General features: G+C 48.0%; 1 protein-coding gene across 5 annotated transcripts in view; it reads left to right on the forward strand.

Moving 5' to 3' along the window:
* The window catches only part of CIC (capicua transcriptional repressor), a 410,013-nt gene that overhangs the window by 138,805 nt on the left and 246,682 nt on the right, over positions 1-24,526 (forward strand). For all 5 annotated transcript variants that reach the window (XM_069201390.1, XM_069201393.1, XM_069201394.1 and 2 more), the window contains 2 exons: positions 17,096-17,245; positions 17,868-18,078. In XM_069201390.1, the coding sequence (XP_069057491.1) occupies positions 17,096-17,245; positions 17,868-18,078 (361 nt within the window). The remainder of the gene's footprint in view (positions 1-17,095; positions 17,246-17,867; positions 18,079-24,526) is intronic.

Here is a 24,526-nt window from a genome sequence, read left to right on the forward strand (position 1 = left end):
GTAGTGATATATGGAGCCCCCGCATACAGTAGTAGTGATATATGGAGCCCCCGCATACAGTAGTAGTGATATGTGGAGCCCCCGCATACAGTAGTAGTGATATATGGAGCCCCCGCATACAGTAGTAGTGATATGTGGAGCCCCCCTACAGTAGTAGTGATATATGGAGCCCCCGCATACAGTAGTAGTGATATATGGAGCCCCCACATACAGCAGTAGTGATATATAGAGCCCCCGCGTACAGTAGTAGTGATATGTGGAGCCCCCCATGCAGTAGTAGTGATATATGGAGCCCCTGCGTACAGTAGTAGTTATATATTGAGCCCCTGCATACAGTAGTAGTGATGTATGGAGCCCCCGCAAACAGTAGTAGTGATGTATGGAGCCCCCGCATACAGTAGTAGTGATATATGGAGCCCCCGCATACAGTAGTAGTGATATGTGGAGCCCCCGCGTACAGTAGTAGTGATATGTGGAGCCCCCCATTCAGTAGTAGTGATATATGGAGCCCCTGCGTACAGTAGTAGTGATATATGGAGCCCGGCATACAGTAGTAGTGATATATGGAGCCCCCACATACAGTAGTAGTGATATATAGAGCCCTCGCGTACAGTAGTAGTGATATGTGGAGCCCCCCATTCAGTAGTAGTGATATATGGAGCCCCTGCGTACAGTAGTAGTGATATATGGAGCCCGGCATACAGTAGTAGTGATATATGGAGCCCCCGCATACAGTAGTAGTGATATATGGAGGCCCGCATACAGTAGTAGTGATATATGGAGCCCCTGCGTACAGTAGTAGTGATATATGGAGCCCCGCATACAGTAGTAGTGATATATGGAGCCCCCGCATACAGTAGTAGTGATATATGGAGCCCCGCATACAGTAGTAGTGATATATGGAGCCCCCCCTACAGTAGTAGTGATATATGGATCTCCGCGTACAGTAGTAGTGATATATGGAGCCCCCGCGTACAGTAGTAGTGATATATGGAGCCCCCCATACAGTAGTAGTGATATATGGAGCCCCCGCATACAGTAGTAGTGATATATGGAGCCCCCCCATACAGTAGTAGTGATATATGGAGCCCCCTCCTACAGTAGTAGTGATATATGGAGCCCCGCATACAGTAGTAGTGATATATGGAGCCCCCGCATACAGTAGTAGTGATATATGGAGCCCCCGCATACAGTAGTAGTGATATATGGAGCCCCCATACAGTAGTAGTGATGTTTGGAGCCCCGAGTACAGTAGTAGTGATATATGGAGCCCCCGCGTACAGTAGTAGTGATATATGGAGCCCCCGCATACAGTAGTAGTGATATATGGAGCCCCCGCATACAGTAGTAGTGATATATGGAGCCCCCCATGCAGTAGTAGTGATATATGGATCCCCCGCATACAGTAGTAGTGATATATGGAGCCCCCCATGCAGTAGTAGTGATATATGGAGCCCCGCATACAGTAGTAGTGATATATGGAGCCCCCGCGTACAGTAGTAGTGATATATGGAGCCCCCATACAGTAGTAGTGATATATGGAGCCCCGCGTACAGTAGTAGTGATATATGGAGCCCCCGCGTACAGTTGTAGTGATATATGGAGCCCCCGCATACAGTAGTAGTGATATATGGAGCCCTCCATGCAGTAGTAGTGATATATGGATCCCCCGCATACAGTAGTAGTGATATATGGAGCCCCCCATGCAGTAGTAGTGATATATGGAGCCCCGCATACAGTAGTAGTGATATATGGAGCCCCCGCGTACAGTAGTGATATATGGAGCCCCCGCGTACAGTAGTGATAAATGGAGCCCCCCCTACAGTAGTAGTGATATATGGAGCCCCCCATACAGTAGTAGTGATAACCAACTGCACTTTTCAGTAGTAGTGATAGATGGAGCCCCCCCCGCGTACAGTAGTAGTGATGTATGGAGCCCCCGCATACAGTAGTAGTGATATGTGGAGCCCCGCATACAGTAGTAGTTATATATGGAGCCCCGCATACAGTAGTAGTGATATGTGGAGCCCCCGCATACAGTAGTAGTGATATATGGAGCCCCCGCATACAGTAGTAGTGATATATGGAGCCCCCGCATACAGTAGTAGTGATATATGGAGCCCCCACATACAGCAGTAGTGATATATAGAGCCCCCGCGTACAGTAGTAGTGATATGTGGAGCCCCCCATGCAGTAGTAGTGATATATGGAGCCCCTGCGTACAGTAGTAGTTATATATTGAGCCCTTGCATACAGTAGTAGTGATGTATGGAGCCCCCGCATACAGTAGTAGTGATGTATGGAGCCCCCGCATACAGTAGTAGTGATATATGGAGCCCCCCATGCAGTAGTAGTGATATATGGAGCCCCCCGCATACAGTAGTAGTGATATATGGAGCCCCCGCATACAGTAGTAGTGATATATGGAGCCCCTCGTACAGTAGTAGTGATATATGGAGCCCCCACATACAGTAGTAGTGATATATGGATCCCCCGCATACAGTAGTAGTGATATATGGAGCCCCCGCATACAGTAGTAGTGATATATGGAGCCCCCACGTACAGTAGTAGTGATATATGGAGCCCCCGCGTACAGTAGTAGTGATATATGGATCCCCCGCATACAGTAGTAGTGATATATGGAGCCCCGCATTCAGTAGTAGTGATATATGCACCCCGCATACAGTAGTAGTGATATATGGAGCCCCTGCATACAGTAGTAGTGATATATGGAACCCTTGCATACAGTAGTAGTGATATATGGAGCCCCCCATGCAGTAGTAGTGATATATGGAGCCCCCGCATACAGTAGTAGTGATATATGGAGCCCCCGCATACAGTAGTAGTGATATATGGATCCCCGCATACAGTAGTAGTGATATATGGAGCCCCGCATACAGTAGTAGTGATATATGCGCCCCCGCATACAGTAGTAGTGATATATGCGCCCCCGCATACAGTAGTAGTGATATATGGAGCCCCCGCATACAGTAGTAGTGATATATGGAGCCCCCCATACAGTAGTAGTGATAGATGGAGCCCCCATACAGTAGTAGTGATAGATGGAGCCCCCCGCGTACAGTAGTAGTGATGTATGGAGCCCCGCATACAGTAGTAGTGATATATGGAGCCCCGCATACAGTAGCAGTGATATATGGAGCCCCCCCATTCAGTAGTAGTGATAACCAACTGCACTTTTCAGTAGTAGTGGGAACTGGAACCGTGCTGAATACACACCTAAAATGAAATATGGCGCCAGCAGACTAGTTCCAGCTGGAAATAGTGCCTGGACTGTCGTCGACTGGGAGTGGCAGGTAGTACAGTAGCGCCTACAGGATGTGGGCCCTCAGCATGCTGTGTGTGGGTCTGACTCACTCTCCCCCCTCGCTGAGGTCACACGCCGTTCACTGCCTTCCTCCTGTGTGTGCATGTACGGGGGTCCACGGGTGTGTTTGTGAGTTGCCTGGTGTGGTCTGAGCACTGAATTGTTTGCACTCCTGCCCCGGGGTGTGTGCTGTGTGGTGCTCACTGCCATCCTCGTGTGTGTGTGTGTGTGTCACTGGGGCTCACAGGTGTGTTTGTGAGTGGTCTGAGTACTGAAGTGTTTGCACTCCTGCCCCTGGGTGTGTGCTGTGTGGTGCTCACTGCCATCCTCGTGTGTGTGTCACTGGGGCTCACAGGTGTGTTTGTGAGTGGTCTGAGCACTGAAGTGTTTGCACTCCTGCCGTTGGGTGTGTGCTGTGTGGTGCTCACTGCCATCCTCGTGTGTGTGTGTCACTGGGGCATACAGGTGTGTTTGTGAGTGGTCTGAGTACTGAAGTGTTTGCACTCCTGCCCCAGGGTGTGTGCTGTGTGGTGCTCACTGCCACTCTCGTGTGTGTGTGTGTGTGTGTGTGTCACTGGGGCTCACAGGTGTGTTTGTGAGTGCCCTGGTGTGGTCTGAGCACTGAAGTATTTGCACTCCTGCCCCCAGGTGTGTGCTATGTCGTGCTCACTGTCTTCCATGTGTGTGTGTGTGGTGGCGCACTGGGGCTCACAGGTATGTTTGAGAGGCCTTGCGTGTGTTAGTGCCCATGGGCTCGCTAGTGTGTTTGTGAGTGGCCTGCTGTGGTCTGAGCACGGGAGTGTTTGCACTACTGCCCCTAGGCGTGTGATGTGTCATGCTCACTGCGTTCCTCTTCTGTGCGTGCGTGTGAGTGAGGTCGCACGGGGGCTCACAGGTGTGTGTGTTTGTGAGTGGTCCGCTGGGGTCTCTGCACTGATGTGTTGGCACTCCTGATCCCAGGTGTGTGCTGTGTTGTGCTCACTGCCTTCGTGTGTGGATGCACATGCGTGAGCTGAATAAGGTGGGTGTTTTAGAGCTGCTTCCATTGCAGGTGTGTGTTCTGTGAAAGACAAGAGTTGTATTAGTATGGGTGCGTTTATGCCTTTCTGTGTATGTGCTGGATGGGACAGGGGATAGGGTGGCACATACAGAGGTGTGTGTGTGTGTGTAGCTAAGTCAGGGGTTGACATTGAAGAGTGTGTGAGAGAACAGTGAGACAAGGTTTGTAATTGTGTTTGCAGAATGTTGTAGGGGTGTTTGAAAGGTGTGGGTATCAGTGTGCTGGATGAGATAGGGTTATACTGATGCTGGCATAGTAGTGTGTGTGTGATGTGTGGCATGGATTGTTCTGGTGCTTGCTTTTGAGGGCGTGCGTGTGGAGGTGTTTGTATGAAACAGGAGTGTAGTTATTGGAGTGTGTGTGCGCTCAGTGAGGCAGTCTTCACTGCTGTTTTCATTAGCGTGTGTGTTAACTGAGGTAAGGGGTTGTATTGGTCCTTGCTTTGCAAAGCATGTGTGGGTGTCTGTTCGATAAAAGCGGTTGCAGTGGAGCTTAGGGTATGTGGGTGTATGTTTAATAAGGACGCCTTTGTACTGCGCTTGCATTGGCAGCCATGCGTGCATGCCCTTTGTGTGTGTTGTGTGAAGTTGGTTATAGTCATTCCTGCGTGGGAGCTCATAAGTGTGTTTGTGGGTGGCCTGGTGTACTCTGAGCACTCCGGTGTTTGCACTCCTGATCCCAGGTGTGTGCTGTGTGTGACCAATGCCTGCCTCCTGTGTGTGTGGTGGCGCACTGGGGCTCACAGGTGTGTTTGTGAGTGAGTGGCCTGCTGTGGTCTGAGCACTGACGTGTTTGCACTCCTGATCCCAGGTGTATGCTGTGTGTTGCTCGCTGCCTTCCTCCTGTGTGTGTGTGGTGGCGCACGGGGACTTATAAGTGTCTTTGTGGGTGGCCCGGTGTACTCCGAGCACTGAGGTGTTTGCACTCTTGCCCCAGGTGTGTGCTGTGTGGTGTTCGCTGCCTTCTTCCTCGTGTGTGTGTGTGTGTGGTGGTGCACTGGGGCTTCAGGTGTGTCTGTGAGTGGCCTGGTGTTGTCTGAGCACTGAAGTGTTTGAACTCCCGCCCCTGGGTGTGTGCTGTGTGGCGATCACTGACATCCTACTCTGTGTGGGTCCCACTGGGGTGTGTGTGAGTGGCCTGGTGTTGTCTGAGCACTGAACTGTTGGCACTCCTGCTCCTAGGTGTGTGGTGCTCACTGCCATCCTCGTGTGTGTGTGCTGGCATCCCACTGGGGCTCCCTGAAGTGGGCTGAGCATTGAAGTGTTTGAACTCCCGCCCCTGGGTGTGTGCTGTGTGGTGCTCACTGCCATCCTCGTGTGTGTGGGTACCACTGGGGCTCACTGGTGTGTGTGTGAGTGGCCTGAAGTGGGCTGAGGATTGAAGTGTTTGAACTCCCGCCCTTGGGTGTGTGCTGTGTGGCGATCACTGCCATCCTCGTGTGTGTAGGTACCACTGGGGCTCACTGGTGTGTTTGTGAGTGGCCTGGAGTGGGCTGAGCACTGAAGTGTTTGAACTCCCGCCCCTGGGTGTGTGGCGATCACTGCCTTCCTCCCGAGGGGGGAGTGGGTGTTTGCCAGCACTGTGCTCCGTGGGCCGCTGGCAGTAGCAGGGGTGTGACCCTCTCGGCTGTGTCTGGTCCAGGGGCAGTATCCTGTGGGTGTGGGGCTGTAAAACCCAGAGCTGGCCGAGTGCGCTCCAGCTGGCCACCAGCCTCAGCCTCTGGGTGCTTTAGGCAGGGTGAACGGTCAGAGGTTACTTCAAGGTTACCCGCACCAGTTTCCAGGCGCTGCTCATGACTTTTATTTGTAGGTAGCAAGAACAGGGACAATATGACGCATATTGAAGACCAGAGAGTGCTGGGGGTCTCTGGGCCGAGGGACACCAGCAAGTGTTCTGGTAGCGCTACACTCCAGGCGCTAGAGTGATTGTGGTACTGAGGCCAGTGCTCCCTGGAGGACCTACGCCGGATGTTCTCCCTCCTCCGGTTGATAAGCTTGTCCACGCAGTGAGCCTGAGGGCCTGAAGCAGGGATCCAGGGGCCCAAAGGGGGAACCTTGTTATGCAGCCCATCGGCGAGGGCACCAGGTCTCCCGGCTCGTGAAAGACTTCCTTGCACACCCCCTGCCCGGTCCATAGCTGCCAGCTCTGACTCTCCCCGTCCACTCACGGGTCTTTGTCCCTGGGGGTCTGCTGCGTCCATGTCCAGATTGTAAAGTCAGAGCGCACCGTCAATGTGACACTGCTTAATGGTCAGAGACGTTTTAAGTCGTGGACAAGTGGGCTCTGGCCCTGGGCCCCAGCCTTTCAGGGCCCCTGATAGAGCCAGCTCGGTTCTGCAGAAGGTCTTGCCCTGATGACCTTGAGCTATTCTTAAACAAATTGTTTTAAATACCGTTTTCCACTAATTTAGTTTTAATGTGGGTGATGTGTGAGAGTCTGTTACGGAGATTTTGCAGAGAAAAGCTGTGTTTATTTCATCCAACATCCATAAAAAAGTTTCTTTTAGACTATAAATCCGGACCTCAAATATGAGAAATGGGAGGTCGTCCCAGAGATAATTTGCAGGAATATTAGTGATTAGGTACAGTGTTAAATATTGAAAACATAAAGGCCCTGATTCTAAGCGCCGCCCGCCAAGCGGGAACCGCCAGAAGACCGTACCGCGGTCAAAAGACCGCGGCGGTCATTCTGGGTTTCCCACTGGGCTGGTGGGCCACCGCCGAAAGTCCGCCCGCCAGCCCAGCGGGAAACACCCTTCCCACGAGGAAGTCGGCTCAGAATGGAGCCGGCGGAGTGGAAAGGTGCGACGGGTGCAGTTGCACCCGTCGCGAATTTCAGTGTCTGCAAAGCAGACACTGAAATTATTTGTGGGGCCCTCTTACGGGGGCCCCTGCAGTGCCCATGCCATTGGCATGGGCACTGCAGGGGCCCCCAGGGGCCCCACGACACCCCATACCACCATCCTGTTCCTGGCGGGCGAACCGCCAGGAACAGGATGGCGGTATGGGGTGTCAGAATCCCCATGGCGGCGCAGCAAGCTGCGCCGCCATGGCGGATTCCCATGGGCAGCGGAAAGTCGGCGGTACACCGCCGGCTTTCCGCTTCTGGCCGTGGCTGTACCGCCGCGGTCAGAATGCCCGGCGGAGCACCGCCAGCCAGTTGGCGGTGCTACCGCCAACCTCCGCCCTGGCGGTATTTACCGCCAGGGTCAGAATGACCCCCAATGTCCTTGAATATTAGATGTAAACACATCCTGCCTGTGCACTGCTTGCAACTTGGCCAAAGAGGGCATGAAAGAGCTGAAAGTAGATCATAAATTTAAAACCGTTCTGAACAGGAACCCCAACATCTGTTTGGCCCAGGGCCCACACAGTCCTTAAGTTGTTCCTGCTCTTGGTGACTGGTAATGTCCCGTACGACAGGAGGGAAACACAGAAAGCGATCGGTGGGATGCAGAAATTAATCTCAGCCCCCAGTGTTCGCCAACATCTCCTCGCAGCTACAGATAGGGAGTTACCATAAGAAGGGCCTTCTCGGTCCCAGTTCAGTAGAAAGAGTTCAGCACCAAGGCCCAGGCTGTGTCCTCTCTGAATGGGATTCATGTAACCCAGGCCACTTCCTGCCTTGACAGAGGTCACCAGTGAGAGACCACCCCAGTGCTAGCCACATTGCCAATTACTCTGGGCTTCAATCCAGCCCACTTGTTTCTGCTTACTCTGTCACCACAGACAGGAACCAACTATGTTGATCCCACTCCAGGTGGAACAGTCCAGCATTGAACTGTGTCCCACCTGTACAGTAAGATCACCCTTGATCCCGCTCCAGGTGGAACAGTCCAGCATTGAACTGTGTCCCGTCTGTTCAGTGACAGCCACCGCTGAACAGTTTTGACCTTGTCAGAGCCTCCTAAGTGAGGTGCAGCCGTTGACCCACATCTGGGCACACCAGTCATGAAATGTGTAGAATGTTTGAACTAGGTGTAGCCCCTGGTAATTACTGTGGGATACATTCCAGTCCCTTATTTTTTCTAGTCGTTAAGCTACTGTCGATAACTACAGGCTATCTACAAATCAGTCTTAAACCTGCTCCCTTGGAAACATTGCAGCCCCAGTGCCTTTTATACATCTGATATCAATGGGATCTCATGCAACCCAGACAGGTCTCGGCCTTGTTAGGCCTCATCAGGGGCGGCTGGGTGTACAGCATGATACGTGGCCAGGTCTTAGAATACTCATGGCACTTAGTATCCCACTTAAAGAAGTAGCGAGGTGATAGGTGAAATGCTTGAATCTCCGTCATTGATCGTTAGTCTTGACAGCAGTGGTGCTGAAATCACAGCAGTGGACTTAAAGTACCACGTGTATCAGTTACACAAGCTTAACTTTGTGTCCTTCTGCGTGGTGCCTTTGATCCATTGACCAGTACCTAAACCAAATTCTTCTGACCAGTAGCGTTCCCTCTGAGATGGTCTCAGTAGGTTAACGTAGGCCATAGAGCTTAATGTTAACCAGAAATAGCGCTTGGTGCAAAGACACTCTAAGCTGTAGAGGAGTTATTTGTGTACATTAGCTGTTGGGGCTACCAGTTTCTCTTCTCTTTTTTGGATGGTGTGTGCTGAAATGTACTATATTTTTCTAATGTGTTATGAAGTTCTTTTTCATCTTTAAATGTAATTTTTTTTATCAGACATTCAAGTTATTTACTCTTGACTATAAGCTGCTATTATTTCTAAATCTGCGCATTGCCTTGATTGCTTGAACCCACTACATTGAGAAAGTCAGGTGCTAGATGGGAGTATTTTCTAGTTCCATGGAAGTGTTTTATAGTCCCTGGATGCCAGTGGGCAGTGCCAGGAACACTAACAGTTACAGCCCAGGACTCAAGAAAAGGCCTAACAGTCATGTGTCAAGGATCAAGTCTCATCTCTGGTTGGCTGTCCTTCCAGATCGTGGGTGTGTAGTCTGAGGCGACTTGTTGCCATTTGCACCTCTTCAGTGTTTGTATGTTTAGATACCCAACCTTGATGATGAAAGTTCCTATCAAGTGGTTGTGTTGTTGGTTGCTACTGCTTTGTTGGTGATGCCGTGGGTATTGACAAAGCTGTAGGCTTGTAGAAGCAGTATGTATGAGCGTGGCACTTGTGTTGTTGTCGAATAGCACCATGGAGGATAATTTTCAGTGAAGCCAGTTGGAAATTTATGGTGCATTGCCATCTTCCAGACAGAAAGGCCTAGGGCTTGGACATTGACCTAGAAGTTCGATCTATTGAGTTGTATCTTTATCGTGTACAAGTGTTGGTAATTGGTTCTGTTTATATTAGTGATATGGGGTCTGAGGTAGAGGTTGCGGTTGTTGAGTCTGGGTGACCGTGCTTACAGTCTGTCGGGCTTTGAAGCCGCCTAGCTTCATGTTGGACATCTAGTCAAGCGTCCCTGCATGTTCTGCGCTTTGACGAGAAGACTGAATTTGTTCTGTTTGTTTAACATTGAGGCACTTAATAAACAGTCTTGTGCGATGTGTCTCTGACCTGATAAATGTTTGTCTTCTTGTGGTGTCAGATATTTGTGTCTCAGTGGCGTAGTGTTGGCTCAATTCCATTGTACTCCAGGAGGACTTTGAGAGCCTCCATATAGAGGTTTAAGGTGATGGGAAGGATATGGTTTATTTGGGGTCCTCCACTTGCCGTTGGTGGGCGCTGGATCTGGAAGTGCCCATATGGGTAAGTTGGTATTAGTTGGGGCAATATAAGGTAACTAGCGCAGTACAGTGTAGTCGCAGCCCATATGCAATGTCGGAATTTTAATTTGGGTTTTGTTCTGCATCGTATTGGGAATGATGAGGTTGGGCTGGACCAGGATGTAGGGATCACCATTGCCTATGATTAAATGTTGTTGTCTGCAGCCTGGAGAGACGCTCTCTGTGTGATCCTATAGGTATGAAACGATGTTGATAAGCTCTTGCCGGTGGCTGACTACTGCTTTTTCATTTTCCTTTCCGAGCAGAGGCTGATATGTAATAGGTTATGAGTCAGGTCGAGGTTTGCATTTTCTTCAGCTGCAGCATGATTTCAGCTTTAGTGTACTAGGAAAGATGCGTTGTGCACAGGATGCATTGGCTAATTTGACAAGGGTTGAGTGTGCTTCTCTAGAGAGAGTCTTCACGGTGGTATATGGACAAATGTGGTCCCCATTTTCAGTGGCTTTGCAGATGGGTATGTGTGCGAGTGTTTTCTCGTAGGTCCGCATCAGTATGATCCTTACAGTGATGATAGTAGAAGGTGCTTTCGCTGTGGTGTCTTATTTATTTATTTGGTAAATGGTTGCTGATTTGAGGTTCTACTATGAGTTGTGATGTTGGCAATGCACGTATATTTAGGAGGCACAATACTACCTCTTTCTCGTTGGGGAGACTGTTCCAGCTTTACCCAGTAAAAGTCTATTTAGTCCCCTTAACTGGTAATCCTTTTCTTCATCACACCTGGGTCAATCATACATCATGCCTGTTATGAGTGCCTTTGGGGAAGGGGGTTGGAAGGTGTGGTGAATGGTGGGGTTCTAGTACTTGTGTGTGATGCATCCCAGCCTGCAAATACACTCCCATGCACTCACTGTATCCTAAAACATGAGTGTCTGTTCAGGAGAGATTTCTAGTCCAGTTCCCTCTGACTTTTGTATGTCCTCCCCCCTCCCCACCCTTGATGAAACTTGATACCCCGCCCATGCCACTCCACCCCGCTACACTTTGATCATCTTGTTGGCCTCAGTCTGAGGACCATAAAAGTAGCCACTGGAGCAGTCAGAACTCCAACCTCAGAAGCTTGTGAATTCTGGCTAGCATTGTGCACAGGAGACTACTCCAGGGTTGATGGAACACAACATTTGGATAAAGCAGAACTTGTAGTTTGTCCTGGTGTCCTGCCTGACTACTAGAAAGGTATACGTTATGGGCCCCTCTGCCAATACTAAGTTGGTTCTTTCATCTTCTGGACATAAAGGAGGATTACACATCAGCGCAGGAATGGAGAATTGTTAAACCTGGCCCTTTTTGCAGGGTTATCCGACTTTTTTTTCTGACCTGTTTTTGTCGGCCTTAGGACTCTGGGCACTTTACCACTGCTAACCAGCACTAAAGTGCATATGCTCTCTGTCTGAATTGTATTGGCAATTGCTTTATCCATGATTGGCATATTTGATTCACTAGTAAGTCCCTAGTAAAGTGCACTATGTGTACTCAGGCCTGTAAATAAAATGCTACAACTAGGCCTGCACCACTGATTGTGCCACCCACATGAGTAGCCCTGTAAACATGTCTCAGACCTGCCACTGCAGTGTCTATGTATGCAGTTTTACTGTGCCATTTTGATCTGGCAAGTGCCCCCACTTGCTGGCTCAAACATTCCTTTTTACTACATCTTAGTCACCCCTAAAGTAAGCCATACTTGGGCAGGGTGCCGTGTATTTATAACGTAGGGCATGTACTGGTGTGTTTTACATGTCCTGATAGTGAAATGCTGCTAAATGTGGTTTGCACTATTGCAAGGCCTATTTCTCCCATAGGGTAACATGGGGATTGCCCTGAAATATCTTTTAAGTGTAATTTCCCATTAGGAGCATATAGAGATGTGAGGTTTGGGGTCTCTGAACTCCCAATTTAAAAATACATCTCTTGGTGAAGTTGATTTTTGAATTGTAGGTTTGATAATGCCACTTTTAGATCGTAGGCATTCTCTTGCTTAACCATTCTGTGCCTCTGTCTGTCTGTGGAATATACGTCTGAGTCAGGATGACAGTTTGGCTGTTTGTGAATTCACTCTAGCCAGTCACACAAAAGGAACTGAAGTGTGCCCTGCATTTCCTGATGGATCTTCCTGAGCTAGAGTGGTGGGAGGACCTGACACTTGAACCTGAATCGGGCTGTACCTGTCCTCACACAAAACAGTCTCCAACCCCCTGGAGAGTGTCTGTGGCCAGGGGAGCAAAAGGCAGGGTCTTGGGCACTACAAAGCCTTCTCTTTGAACTTTGCCTACTTCAAAGACAGAAATGGGTATAAATACTGAACCTCAGACACCACAAAGTTAGAACTCTTCTCAACTGATGACTTCTGCCAGGAAGAAGAGTAGATGCCGTTGGAGGGACTGCCACTTTGCCTGTTGCTTTGTTGTGCTGGCCTACTGCTTCTGTCTTGAGAGTGAAAGGACTGGACTTTGCTTTCTACATCCTGGTTTCCAAGGTTATCCAAGGAGTTGAACTGAGCTTGCCTTCTGGTAAGAAGTCTCAGGGACATCAGAGACTTCATCTGTCAGTACTTGGACTCTTCTGCTGAGAGTCCTGACTTGCCAAGTGGTGCCAACCCCAGTCCCTTGGCCCTTGAAAGTTGAAGCTGGTGACCTGAAGGAGAAAATCCACACACTGATGCGCCGCAGGAGAAAAATAGACGCATTGCCTTTCCTGTGGCTGAAGAATCGACGCAACACCTGTCTCTCGGCTGCAGAACCGACGCAACACCTGTTTTCCCATGGCTCCAGCAACACAGCATGTCTGGATTTTCCCTGCGTCGTTCTTGGGGCATCAGTTTCTCATTGACCCCGTATCGCAGTAAGGAACTGAGACTGCATGTCTGGAATGCAATGCATCGCCTTTAAAGCAAAGGAAAGAATTGATGCGTAACCTCCCCTGCCAGTAAGGAACTGACTCATCACCTCTCCTGCGACGAAAGAGTCGACCCATCACCTCCCCTTTTCAATAAGGAATCAGCACATTGCTTTGCTTTTTGGTGCCTCACCTCCTCTGCAGCCCGCATTGTCTTTGGTTTTTTACACATCCCAGGTACTGTGTGTTAAATATACAACCGTTGTTTCCTATGGGTTAAGACTCAAGTAAACCTTTAAAAAGTGATATCTTTACTTGGGTATGTAGAATGTTTGTTGTTTTGTTCTTGTTTCACTCAGATACATATTGGCTATTTTTCAAAAACTTGTGTGGAGTACTTTTGTGGTGGTTTCACAGTGTTACTATGTGTGTGTGTATACAAATACTTTACACATTGCCTCTGAGATCAGCCTAATTGTTTGTCAGGCTACCAAGTGGGTGAGCAGGGGTTATCTTAGCTGTGTGACTCCCTTACCGTGACCAGAATGAGGGTCCCTACTTGGACAGGGTGCAAACCACTGCCAACTAGAGACCCCGTTTCTAAGAACACCACGCTGATGAGAAGTGGAACTTTTGCTGGCTTGCTAATCTCCCCCAGAATAGACCGGCAAAGAGGTCTTGTTGTGATCTGTGGAGAACTTACCTTTTTGCTAACGTGCTGGATATTGACTACCTTGAAGAGTCGCCGTGATCCACAAGAAATGCTGTGTAAGGCCCAGTGATCGAAAAACGTGCAAGTAAAGCTCAACAGGTAGGGCCTGCCGTGTATCTATACAGTTGTCCCAGCCCAGCAGTTCAGGAGGGAACCAAGTATCAAGAAACCCATTATCTTTGTTGGGAAAGTGCTCCTCTGCAGCCAAGTATTATGATGGTGAGACTCTACCCTCTGAAGTCCATCCTGTGCTCTGAGGCTGCTTGGTCCTTTTGGAGCTGGAGAGAAGGACCACACCAGTGTTCCCAGAAGGCAAGTTGGCCTTATACCCCCAGCATGGAGTATGGGTTTGCTAACTGGAGGGAGGTGGTCTTGATTCCCGAACCATTGGTCTTCTTTTTCCAGCTCCTACGGTTTTGGGTGCATTTTTATATGTAGTTGCATTTAATAGTGACCATGAAGAACCAGGTTTATTGTGATAGGACTAATATCTTCACTGAGTGCATCTGTTCCCCCTGGAAAAACAGCGACTAAGAGACAGGCTGCTAAAGAAAAAAGGTATTCAGCCATAACTAAGCAAGTACTGACTCACTAGTTCCTGCTGTCCTATCTAAACAAGCACTACCAGTTGGGTTCTGAATTGGTAATTGGACCTGAGTAACTCTGTTTTGAGCACTCGTGACCGGACCCTGGACATTGAGTCACCTGGACATCCTCATCAGGAACACCGGGTGCAACAGGTCCTTTGTGCTCAGTGGGGTCATAGTTGCTTGAGTGTTATTTTTTTTTTTTAAAGATGTGTATTTTTTGAATGGCACCTTTTTTTTTTTTTGGTTGTTCTTGTTAGGTCTGGCTTTAAGGAAGACGTTTCTATACTTTCAGGGTTTTTTAGCCTCCCTTCTTTATCCATTATTTTTTTTTTTTGTTATTGACACTTTCCTTTAACCCATCACCGTGTGCATCATAGGATAGTGGTTCAGACCACTTCAGCCAGTGGCTCACTTCACTATGAGTGACGGCATTCCTCGCTTTTTACATGGAACATACCTTCATGCAACTTATTATCTGCAGTGTCGAGGACAGCTGTGTCAATGTGTGCTTCTTGTGAACAAACATTTTTTTTTGCTTTAGCCTGTTTTTTTTTTTTTTTTGTCACATTGGTGAGGTTGTGTCGGCTGCCCTCACCACCCCCCAACAGGAACGTTTTGGAAAAACCATGACAAAAAAAATATTGACAAAAACAAAAGGCTGGAAGGCAACACCATAGCTATTGGCTTTGCAAGTGGTTGTTTTGAGAAGTGCCACTATTCCATCCATGTTAACAGCAGTAGGCATGTTTAGTGCAGGGCCAGAGTTGTCTGTAGTACCTTGGTACATATCCCTTGTCCACCTTTCAGTTACATTTGCAAAAGTTTAGCTGCTAGACAGCTGAGCCCCTTCCTCGAATCTTGAGTTTGCCACCAGTGTTAGCATTTGCGACAGAATAGAGCCATCACATAAATGCGATTGTGCAGGCAGTGACATTTTCCACATAAATGTGACTTAGTCACACATGCTCCTTATTCCATCACGTGATGCCTACATTTCTTAATAAAATGGATCAAAAGTTACTGAAGTTGTGGCACAGGTGCAGTACTACCCCTAGCACTTGAAATGAACTTGTACTGGTCTCCTTCAGCTGTTGAGTGCTGAAGTCATCCATTTAAAGAGGTTACATTGGTGCTTTATTGGAGACATCAGCAGTTGTTGGCCGAAGGGCTTGTGTCTACAGCCGAAAGTAAATCTTAAAACATAAATGTAGTTCATGCAGTATAGGGAAAATGATTCATCCTTTCACATTTTTTTTTAACAATTCAAATATATATTCACATCACAGGCACTGGTGTGAAAAATGAAGTTATTTTAACTGGAAAATCACAAATATGTTGCATATCATTTTAAGGCCGCATGTTTTGAATTCTTTAGGCCCTTCCAGTGATAGTAATGAATACCAAGTGTATTCGCTACAAGGTGCTAGCTCCTTATGAATTTCTGTTTTTTAAACTTTATCTGAACTTTTATTTACATACTAAATAAATGTCTTTTTTATAAGGTAAAGCACTAACTGGATCACCTACACCTTCTGGCATAAGCAGGGCCTGCCCACCGGCTACCCTGCTAGCATTGGCTACCTAAAGAGAAACGTTTGGCCAATCACTTTGAGTAGAGCCGTATGGCCCTGGGGCACCAGTGGTAAAGGACAATATCCACACCCAGTATGGTTTAGTATCCTCTGACAGCCACAGAGCCCTCAAAAAGGTCTCTCAGCCACCCGTGGAGGCCATCATTCCCCACTAGGTGCCTCCTCCAAGGCGTCTGTTCTCTGTGGCTCTCCTAGTGTCTTCTCGTCCGCTGTCTCGGTTTATTTTCCCTTGCCAGCTTTGTCATTAAGATCCTCCTGCCCGCATTTATCTCTTTCCTGGGTGTGCGGCACTGTGCTGAGCTGCAGGGTAATACTATCTGTACCGTAGTAAGTATCCACCCTACGCTTCACGTTTTCTTACTCCCTGAACTCTAGCCTCTGATACCAAATGAATAATTAATACTGTCACATGATTATAACGTCTGGTCTTCTGCTCTCGCCTAGTTCAGGGTTCCGCAGAATGTAGCAGCAGTGTCCATTCCCCCCACCTTAGGGCTATAACACCACTTTTGTTACATTCTGGTCAAAATATCTGTGTAGTCCCGCACCAATTTCATCCATTTCTGAGTGTTTCTAAAAGAGGTGCAGGACTATGCGTTTTTTATGTATATTTTTGTGTGTTTCAGTCAGATCAGTATAAATCATTTACCCATCCTGTCATAAAGACTCCAACCAAACTGATTTCCCCCCTCCCTTTGATTCTGGCCATCTATCCGTCCTTCGGTCTCTCTAAACCAGTCTCGCTCTTTACGTGATATCTACCTGTATCTGTCTGTGGGCTGCACAGCGCTTCTATGGTGGATTGGGGACCTGTAGCGCACAGTAAATCAGAGACTCTAGTCAGCTCAGGATGTCCTATTGCGTGGTGTGTTGGACATTGGGAGTTACCAATATGTGCGTCTGCTGAAGAGTTGCTGTTAGGAGATGGTGCCTTGGTCTGCAGGAGATGGTGCCTTGGTCTGCAGGAGATGGTGCACTCGTCTGCAGGAGATGGTGCACTCGTCTGCAGGAGATGGTGCACTCGTCTGCAGAAGATGGTGCACTCGTCTGCGGTAGATGGTGCATTCATCTGCAGGAGATGTTGTCTAGATCTGTTCTGGGCGAAGTATTGTGAAGTGGGAAGTTGTGTTTGGGATTGCATTGTAGTGGATAAAACTGTTGAGACTTTAGTATTCTGAAGTATGGGTTAATGCAGATGCCCTCTGATATCTCTGTGCTCTCTTTTAGTTTGGACCAATGTGGAGCCACGATCTGTCGCCATCTATCCTTGGCACTCACTAGTCCCGTTTCTGGCCCCCAGTCAACCTGATTCATCTGTCCAGCCTAACGAAGGCCACCAGCCTGTGAGCCGACCAGCATCATCTACGCACGCCAAAGGTAAAGGGGCTAGATTGGAGCATGAGATGGTGCGTGCGGGCCTCCCCTGCGCACAAAACAAAACTAAGTTGGTGCATTTACATGATTCCCTCACTCCACGTCATTGTATTTTGTAACTGCTTCCAGGATTAGGCAATGGGAACTTCTCTACTTGCCAAAAGTAAGAGAAGTGAGATTGGGTGGGAATTAGTGCCTCATCCATGCAAGGCTAACGAGTGAGGGGTGATGCACTGGGGTCTGGGAGTAATTGAGCCAGGTTCTACAGTCGGGTACACTTCAGTGGTGTCAGTGAGGATACTGCTGGTGTTCCAGGGAAGATGGCTGTTGAAGCATTGAAGTCTGACCAGTTGAGGTTTGGCACTGATTAAATTATGAGAGGACAAGGAAACACTGAAGTGTGACAAGAATATGCACTACACTGGCTGCTTCATGTGGAAATGCAAAAACACTGAAGGGGGACATGGTAACACACAACTTTGGCTCCACCATAAGATGTTGTAGGCACACTAAAGAGTGATGAGGTGATGCATGACTCTGGATGTGTGAAAAGAAGTAAGGACCATAAGTGTGTCACTGGATGACCGGCATTTTCTTGTTATTTCTTTTCTCTTTGACCTTGTAGAGCCATCCGAGTCTGCCGCTGTTGCTTGTGAGTCTCCTTGTGTATCAGGGAGTGAGCCAGCGAGGCTTGGCTCTCTTCATCCTGAGAGTCCAGTGTCTGAGCTGCAGTCTGCGGTGGGCCCCAGCAAATCCGTGCATCATGATGACGACGTCCACGGGCCGGTGGGAGAGGAGCGAGTGGATAGCGAGACAGAAAGTGACCACGATGATGCGTAAGACACAGTTTTTGGGGGTAATGTACGTGTATTACCTGTGAGGTGGGCCTACTACTCCTTCCCTAGCAGTGGACTAGGCAGCCTGGGTGATAACTCTACATCATTAGAGTCTGGGAGCAGCATTACATCCTCATCATATGAAGTACAGAGTTCTGAAGGAGGTAGATCTCCCTTTGTTTTCTGCAGTTCATGTTGGAGAGTGAGAATCATTGTTAGAAATGGAGTTTCTAGTTGGCCAGGGTATGCACCGCAGCCAGGCAGAGCCCACCACTCTAGCCAGGGCGAGTTAGTTACACACCAAAGGTAACCTGTGCTCACCCCCGGTAGCTTGGCACGGAACAGTCAGGCTAATCCCCTGAGGCCATGTGTAAAGTGTTTGCACAACAAACTCACACCAGTGATAAAATTAATACACTACAAAAGAGACTCTACAACTAGTTGTATAAAAATAAAAATAAGTTGTATTGCATAAAAACATAGACCAAACTACATGAATCAGTAATACTGCAAGAATGGCAGGGAGGGCGGGGTTTGCTCCCTGGGCTCCTCCCATGCAGAAATTCCAAAGAGGCAGGGGTGCTGCTGTCTGCGAATATGCAGCTCAGCGGCTTGGGGAATACAGCTTTTCACTTCCCCACTGGCAAGGTCCCCCACTGCTGAGCTCAAGCCTGTTGGACTGGGGTGGGGGACATAGCTTCTGTTCCACTGACGTTCTGCCACATGCTGGCTCGTGGGGAATGGCCACACTGGGGGGATCCTTGATGTGTGGTGCGGCTTCCTACCCGACTGGCTGGCTGATTGGGCCCTTCTGTAAGGGGTTCTCGTGGCGTGGCGGTCGGATAGTCCTGGAGACACGTCGCACCGGGGAAGACAACACAGTGGTTGCCCAGGCAATAAGTTAGAAAGGGGGTCAGGCCTGTGTTAATCACACCCCAGCACGAAAGTGGGACAGCCCAAGGGAGGGGAAAAGTACTCTTCATACGCTTAGAAGAAGGAGAACAATGTGCTCACTATGTGCTATGGAAGTAAAACATGAAGCACTTCTTCAGGAATTACTTTATGCAGTGTTTCCCTGTGCACTGGATATAGGTGGCTTGCAGGATCAGTAAAACGGGGCTCTCCATATGCTGGGCTCCTTGGGAGGCACTCAAGGGGGCACAACAGGAGCAGGCAGGCCAGCACATGTAAGCAAGGGGTTGAAGTGGTGGTTCAACCTGGCAGTCCTTGGAGTGCTTAGTGCAGTCAAAGTCAGTAGGGCAGCAGGGCAGCAGGGCAGCATACAGAAAATCAGTCCAGATGAGTCATTTGGGACACCCAGCAAACACCAGGCAGCAGGGCAACAGAGGACGAGCAGTCCAGATGAGTCCTTTATGCAGTCCAGCCATCCTTCCGGCAGAGCTTCAGTCCCCGTTCCATAAGTGCTCCCCAAACCAGGGGGCTACAGCCCCTCTACTTATACTCAGAAATGCCTTTGTTCAGGGGTTAACTTCAAAGGGACCCTTTCTAGTGAAGCACAACACCCTTTCTACCCTTCCCTGTCTCCAGACCTCAGTAGGGGACAATGAGTCCATTGTGTAAGGGCAGGACACAGTCTATTCACATGTAAGGTGTGAACGACTCGCTAACTTCCCAGCCCAGGAAGACTATCGGCATGCAGATGCTGCTTCTGTGACACCTAGCCCTTCCTGTCTTATGGTGTCTGGAAAGTATGCACCAAGCGGAGCTGTCACTCTGCCCCAGATGTGGATTGGAGTCAGGCTGCAAGGCACTAGAGTTGTAAGCACAGAGAAATGTCCACTTTCTAAAAGTGGCATTTCTAAAATAGTAATAAAAAATCTACCTATACGAGTAAGCAGGATTTCTCACTTCCTTTCCAAACACACTAAACTTGCCCACGCTTTCCCTCATAGATCAGAAGATACCGTTTAGACATATGTCAGGGCATTTCCACTGCAGTCCTGTGGTTTGTCACTACTAGGACATGTAGTACACAAAGATAAATATGACATACCATTTACCTGCACAGCACCCCGCCCATAGGGCTATCTAGGGCCTACCATAGGGGTGGCTTAGGTGTAGTAAAAAGGGACTTTAGGCCTTTGCAAGTAGTTTAACTTTCTAAGTTAAAGTGGTAGTAAACTGCGCACGCGGGCCCTGCAGTGGCAGGCCTGAGACAGGTTTGAAAGGCTACTTCTGTGGGTTGTGCAATCTGAGCTGCAGGCCCACTAGTAGTATTTAATTTCCGGGCCCTGGGTACATAGTATACCACTTTACAAGGGACTTGTAGGTAAATTAAATAAGCCAAACAGGTGTAAACTGTAGGAAATACCATATTTCTAGCATAGTTACCCCCACTTTTTGCCTGATGTGAGTGTGTTTCGATTGTAGATCACTGGATCCTCCTAACCAGGACCCCAGTGTCTGTACTGTCTCCTCTAAATTTGGTTGATGGTAAATGTTTTACACCTACATTTGGCATACTGGTGCACCTAAGTAGGTCCCTAGTATATAGTATTTAGGTACCCACGGCATTGGTACACCAGGGGTCCCACATGGGTTACAGCATGTATTGTGCCACCCATGGGAACCCATGCAAAATGTGTCTGCGGGTCTGCCATTGCAGCCTGCATGAAATGGTGCATGCACCCTTTCACCCCAGTTACAAGGCTTGCCTTATATTCTGGTCACTGCACTTAGACGCTGTAAGTGATCTCTCTGATAGGCCCTTCAGTCCAAGGACAATGTGCATGTCCCTAAGTGTGAGGGTACCCTTGTACCCCTACAAACCCCAGACTCCATTCCCTGGGCTTTGTAAGTGTGAGGAAGCCATCTTAAGGTACGTAGTGGACTAATGTGGCTAATCCATAGTGATGAGGAAAGCGCCACAGCCTCAGCATAATTCCAGTGGTCATGGTCATAGTGTTGTTATATATACATTCATTACATTAATTGAGTAATAAAGTTGGAAATTCAGATAGATAGTTCTCAACACGAGTGGTCCAACTACATAAGTTCTTCTCTGAACTTATGCATGTTTGGTATCAACCATGTTGGAATCATGCGACAACACCGATTCCATTGCTAGTTGCATGATCCCCTGTTCTCTGGGGGTCCCTTAGAGGATTCCCCAGTTCTGCCTCTGCAGCCTTACGGGGTCTGGTTGCCAGCTCATGCTGCTGTTGACCCCAGACACCGTTCTGCCCTCCTGCTGGTGAGCCTGGCTCAGTTAGAGGAAGGCAGTGTTGTGGGCTGGCTCAGTTTATGTTGCACACCTATTGTGTGTCACCCTTTACTGAGTCAAAACAACCTTTAGTGCTGGTGAATAGATGTCCAGATAGCAAAAGCTCTCTAGTGGTAGCTGAGGCGAGCAGCTGAAGCCTATCCAGGAGGAATGTAAAGCACTTGCAATACCACAGTAGTCAGACACTAACTCACGCACAAGAAAAAAACACATGTTGCAAAAATAAAGGATAATTTATTATAACCCTATTACTAAACTAGCATTGGTATATCTCCCTCTGAAGATATCTACACCCAATATATACACAAAATAACCAACAGAAGTAGCATAAAATATACAGGGCCCTATTTGGGGGGAGGCAAACCGTATACTAAGAAAGTGGAATGTGAAATAGTAAACCCAACCAAGGTAAGTGCGGTAATTAACTAGGGGCTGGGGGTAGATGAAAACACCAGAAGTAAGTACGGTAAGTGTCCCTAGCGACCAGGTGCAAGGTAGTTACCCACCCAGTCGTCCCATAAACTAACACAGGGAGTAGTGGTTGGATTTTGTGTGTTTCAGAACGCTACCCCGTGGACCCTGAGGTAACGAACAGACAAGAGGAAGGTTGGAGAGTGCCCCCACCTGAGAATACCCAGAAGATTGGAGTTCGTACACCAGGGGACCCAGATGCTGAGTGGAGAAGGGACTCTTTCTGAAGTCAGTGGAAGCCTCGGATTGTCCAGCTGCTGTCACGACCCGTGGACCAGGCCGGTGGAACCCAGAAACGGATTCCAGACATGGAGGACCTGAAAAGGAAGCTGACAGAGTCCAGTACCCTTGGAGGTGCCCAGGTGGTGAAGGCGGCAATGCCCACCCTCATGGAGGTGAAGTTCAACTGTGGGGCCCGGGGCTACAGAAGATACCAGGAGTCACCTACGAGCTGTCCCTCGATGGTCGCTGGATTGCAGGAGGGTCAGTGACCAGCCAGGTCACCAACAAGCACTGGCAAACGGAAGCAGGAGCTATGACAGTAGGCCCTGTAGTCGGGGGTCCCTTGAATTAAGCAGTCTGGGAGGACTAAATCATGTGGCAGGGTTGACTAAATTGTGCAGCAAGAAGAGGCAGATAATGTGATCTAATGCTGCACATTTTCTAATAGTACTAGTTTGTTATTTTGTGTAACATGTTAATACTCTACAGGGAGTGCAGAATTATTAGGCAAGTTGTATTTTTGAGGATTAATTTTATTATTGAACAACAACCATGTTCTCAATGAACCCAAAAAACTCATTAATATCAAAGCTGAATATTTTTGGAAGTAGTTTTTAGTTTGTTTTTAGTTTTAGCTATGTTAGGGGGATATCTGTGTGTGCAGGTGACTATTACTGTGCATAATTATTAGGCAACTTAACAAAAAAAAATATATACCCATTTCAATTATTTATTATTACCAGTGAAACCAATATAACATCTCAACATTCACAAATATACATTTCTGACATTCAAAAACAAAACAAAAACAAATCAGTGACCAATATAGCCACCTTTCTTTGCAAGGACACTCAAAAGCCTGCCATCCATGGATTCTGTCAGTGTTTTGATCTGTTCACCATCAACATTGCGTGCAGCAGCAACCACAGCCTCCCAGACACTGTTCAGAGAGGTGTACTGTTTTCCCTCCTTGTAAATCTCACATTTGATGATGGACCACAGGTTCTCAATGGGGTTCAGATCAGGTGAACAAGGAGGCCATGTCATTAGATTTCCTTCTTTTATACCCTTTCTTGCCAGCCACGCTGTGGAGTACTTGGACGCGTGTGATGGAGCATTGTCCTGCATGAAAACCATGTTTTTCTTGAAGGATGCAGACTTCTTCCTGTACCACTGCTTGAAGAAGGTGTCTTCCAGGAACTGGCAGTAGGACTGGGAGTTGAGCTTGACTCCATCCTCAACCCGAAAAGGCCCCACAAGCTCATCTTTGATGATACCAGCCCAAATCAGTACTCCACCTCCACCTTGCTGGCGTCTGAGTCGGACTGGAGCTCTCTGCCCTTTACCAATCCAGCCACGGGCCCATCCATCTGGCCCATCAAGACTCACTCTCATTTCATCAGTCCATAAAACCTTAGAAAAATCAGTCTTGAGATATTTCTTGGCCCAGTCTTGACGTTTCAGCTTGTGTGTCTTGTTCAGTGGTGGTCGTCTTTCAGCCTTTCTTACCTTGGCCATGTCTCTGAGTATTGCACACCTTGTGCTTTTGGGCACTCCAGTGATGTTGCAGCTCTGAAATATGGCCAAACTGGTGGCAAGTGGCATCGTGGCAGCTGCACGCTTGACTTTTCTCAGTTCATGGGCAGTTATTTTGCGCCTTGGTTTTTCCACACGCTTCTTGCGACCCTGTTGACTATTTTGAATGAAACGCTTGATTGTTCGATGATCACGCTTCAGAAGCTTTGCAATTTTAAGAGTGCTGCATCCCTCTGCAAGATATCTCACTATTTTTGACTTTTCTGAGCCTGTCAAGTCCTTCTTTTGACCCATTTTGCCAAAGGAAAGGAAGTTGCCTAATAATTATGCACACCTGATATAGGGTGTTGATGTCATTAGACCACACCCCTTCTCATTACAGAGATGCACATCACCTAATATGCTTAATTGGTAGTAGGCTTTCGAGCCTATACAGCTTGGAGTAAGACAACATGCATAAAGAGGATGATGTGGTCAAAATACTCATTTGCCTAATAATTCTGCACTCCCTGTATGGGGCAAACATTTTACCTCATTATTACTAGTTCAACATTGAGCTACAGTAATAACTACATGTAAGGTGAGCAGTCACCCCTTCCATAGGACCCATCACTGCGCAGTAATACAGGTTGCCACAATTTTAGTAACTTTTGATCCATTTGGGCTAATAACATTATTTTCTTTTAAAATCTGCAGGTTGCGTAGCAGATTATGGATTATGTGCCAAATGTGGCTAATCCATAGTGATGTGGAAAGTGCCACAGCCTCAGCATAATTCCAGTGGTCATGCTCATAGTGTTGTTATATATACATTCTTTACTTTAATTGAGTAATGAAGTTGGAAATTCCGATAGATAATTCTCAGATAGGCTCCTGAAGTTTGGCAGATTGTCACCATTAGATATTGTTTTTTTGTGGGGAAAGTGCTGCAGGATCCCTACGTGCTCAGGAATATTCTGTGGTTTGACTTCCATC

Source organism: Pleurodeles waltl, chromosome 7 (assembly GCF_031143425.1).
Source record: "Pleurodeles waltl isolate 20211129_DDA chromosome 7, aPleWal1.hap1.20221129, whole genome shotgun sequence".
NCBI lineage: Eukaryota > Metazoa > Chordata > Amphibia > Caudata > Salamandridae > Pleurodeles > Pleurodeles waltl.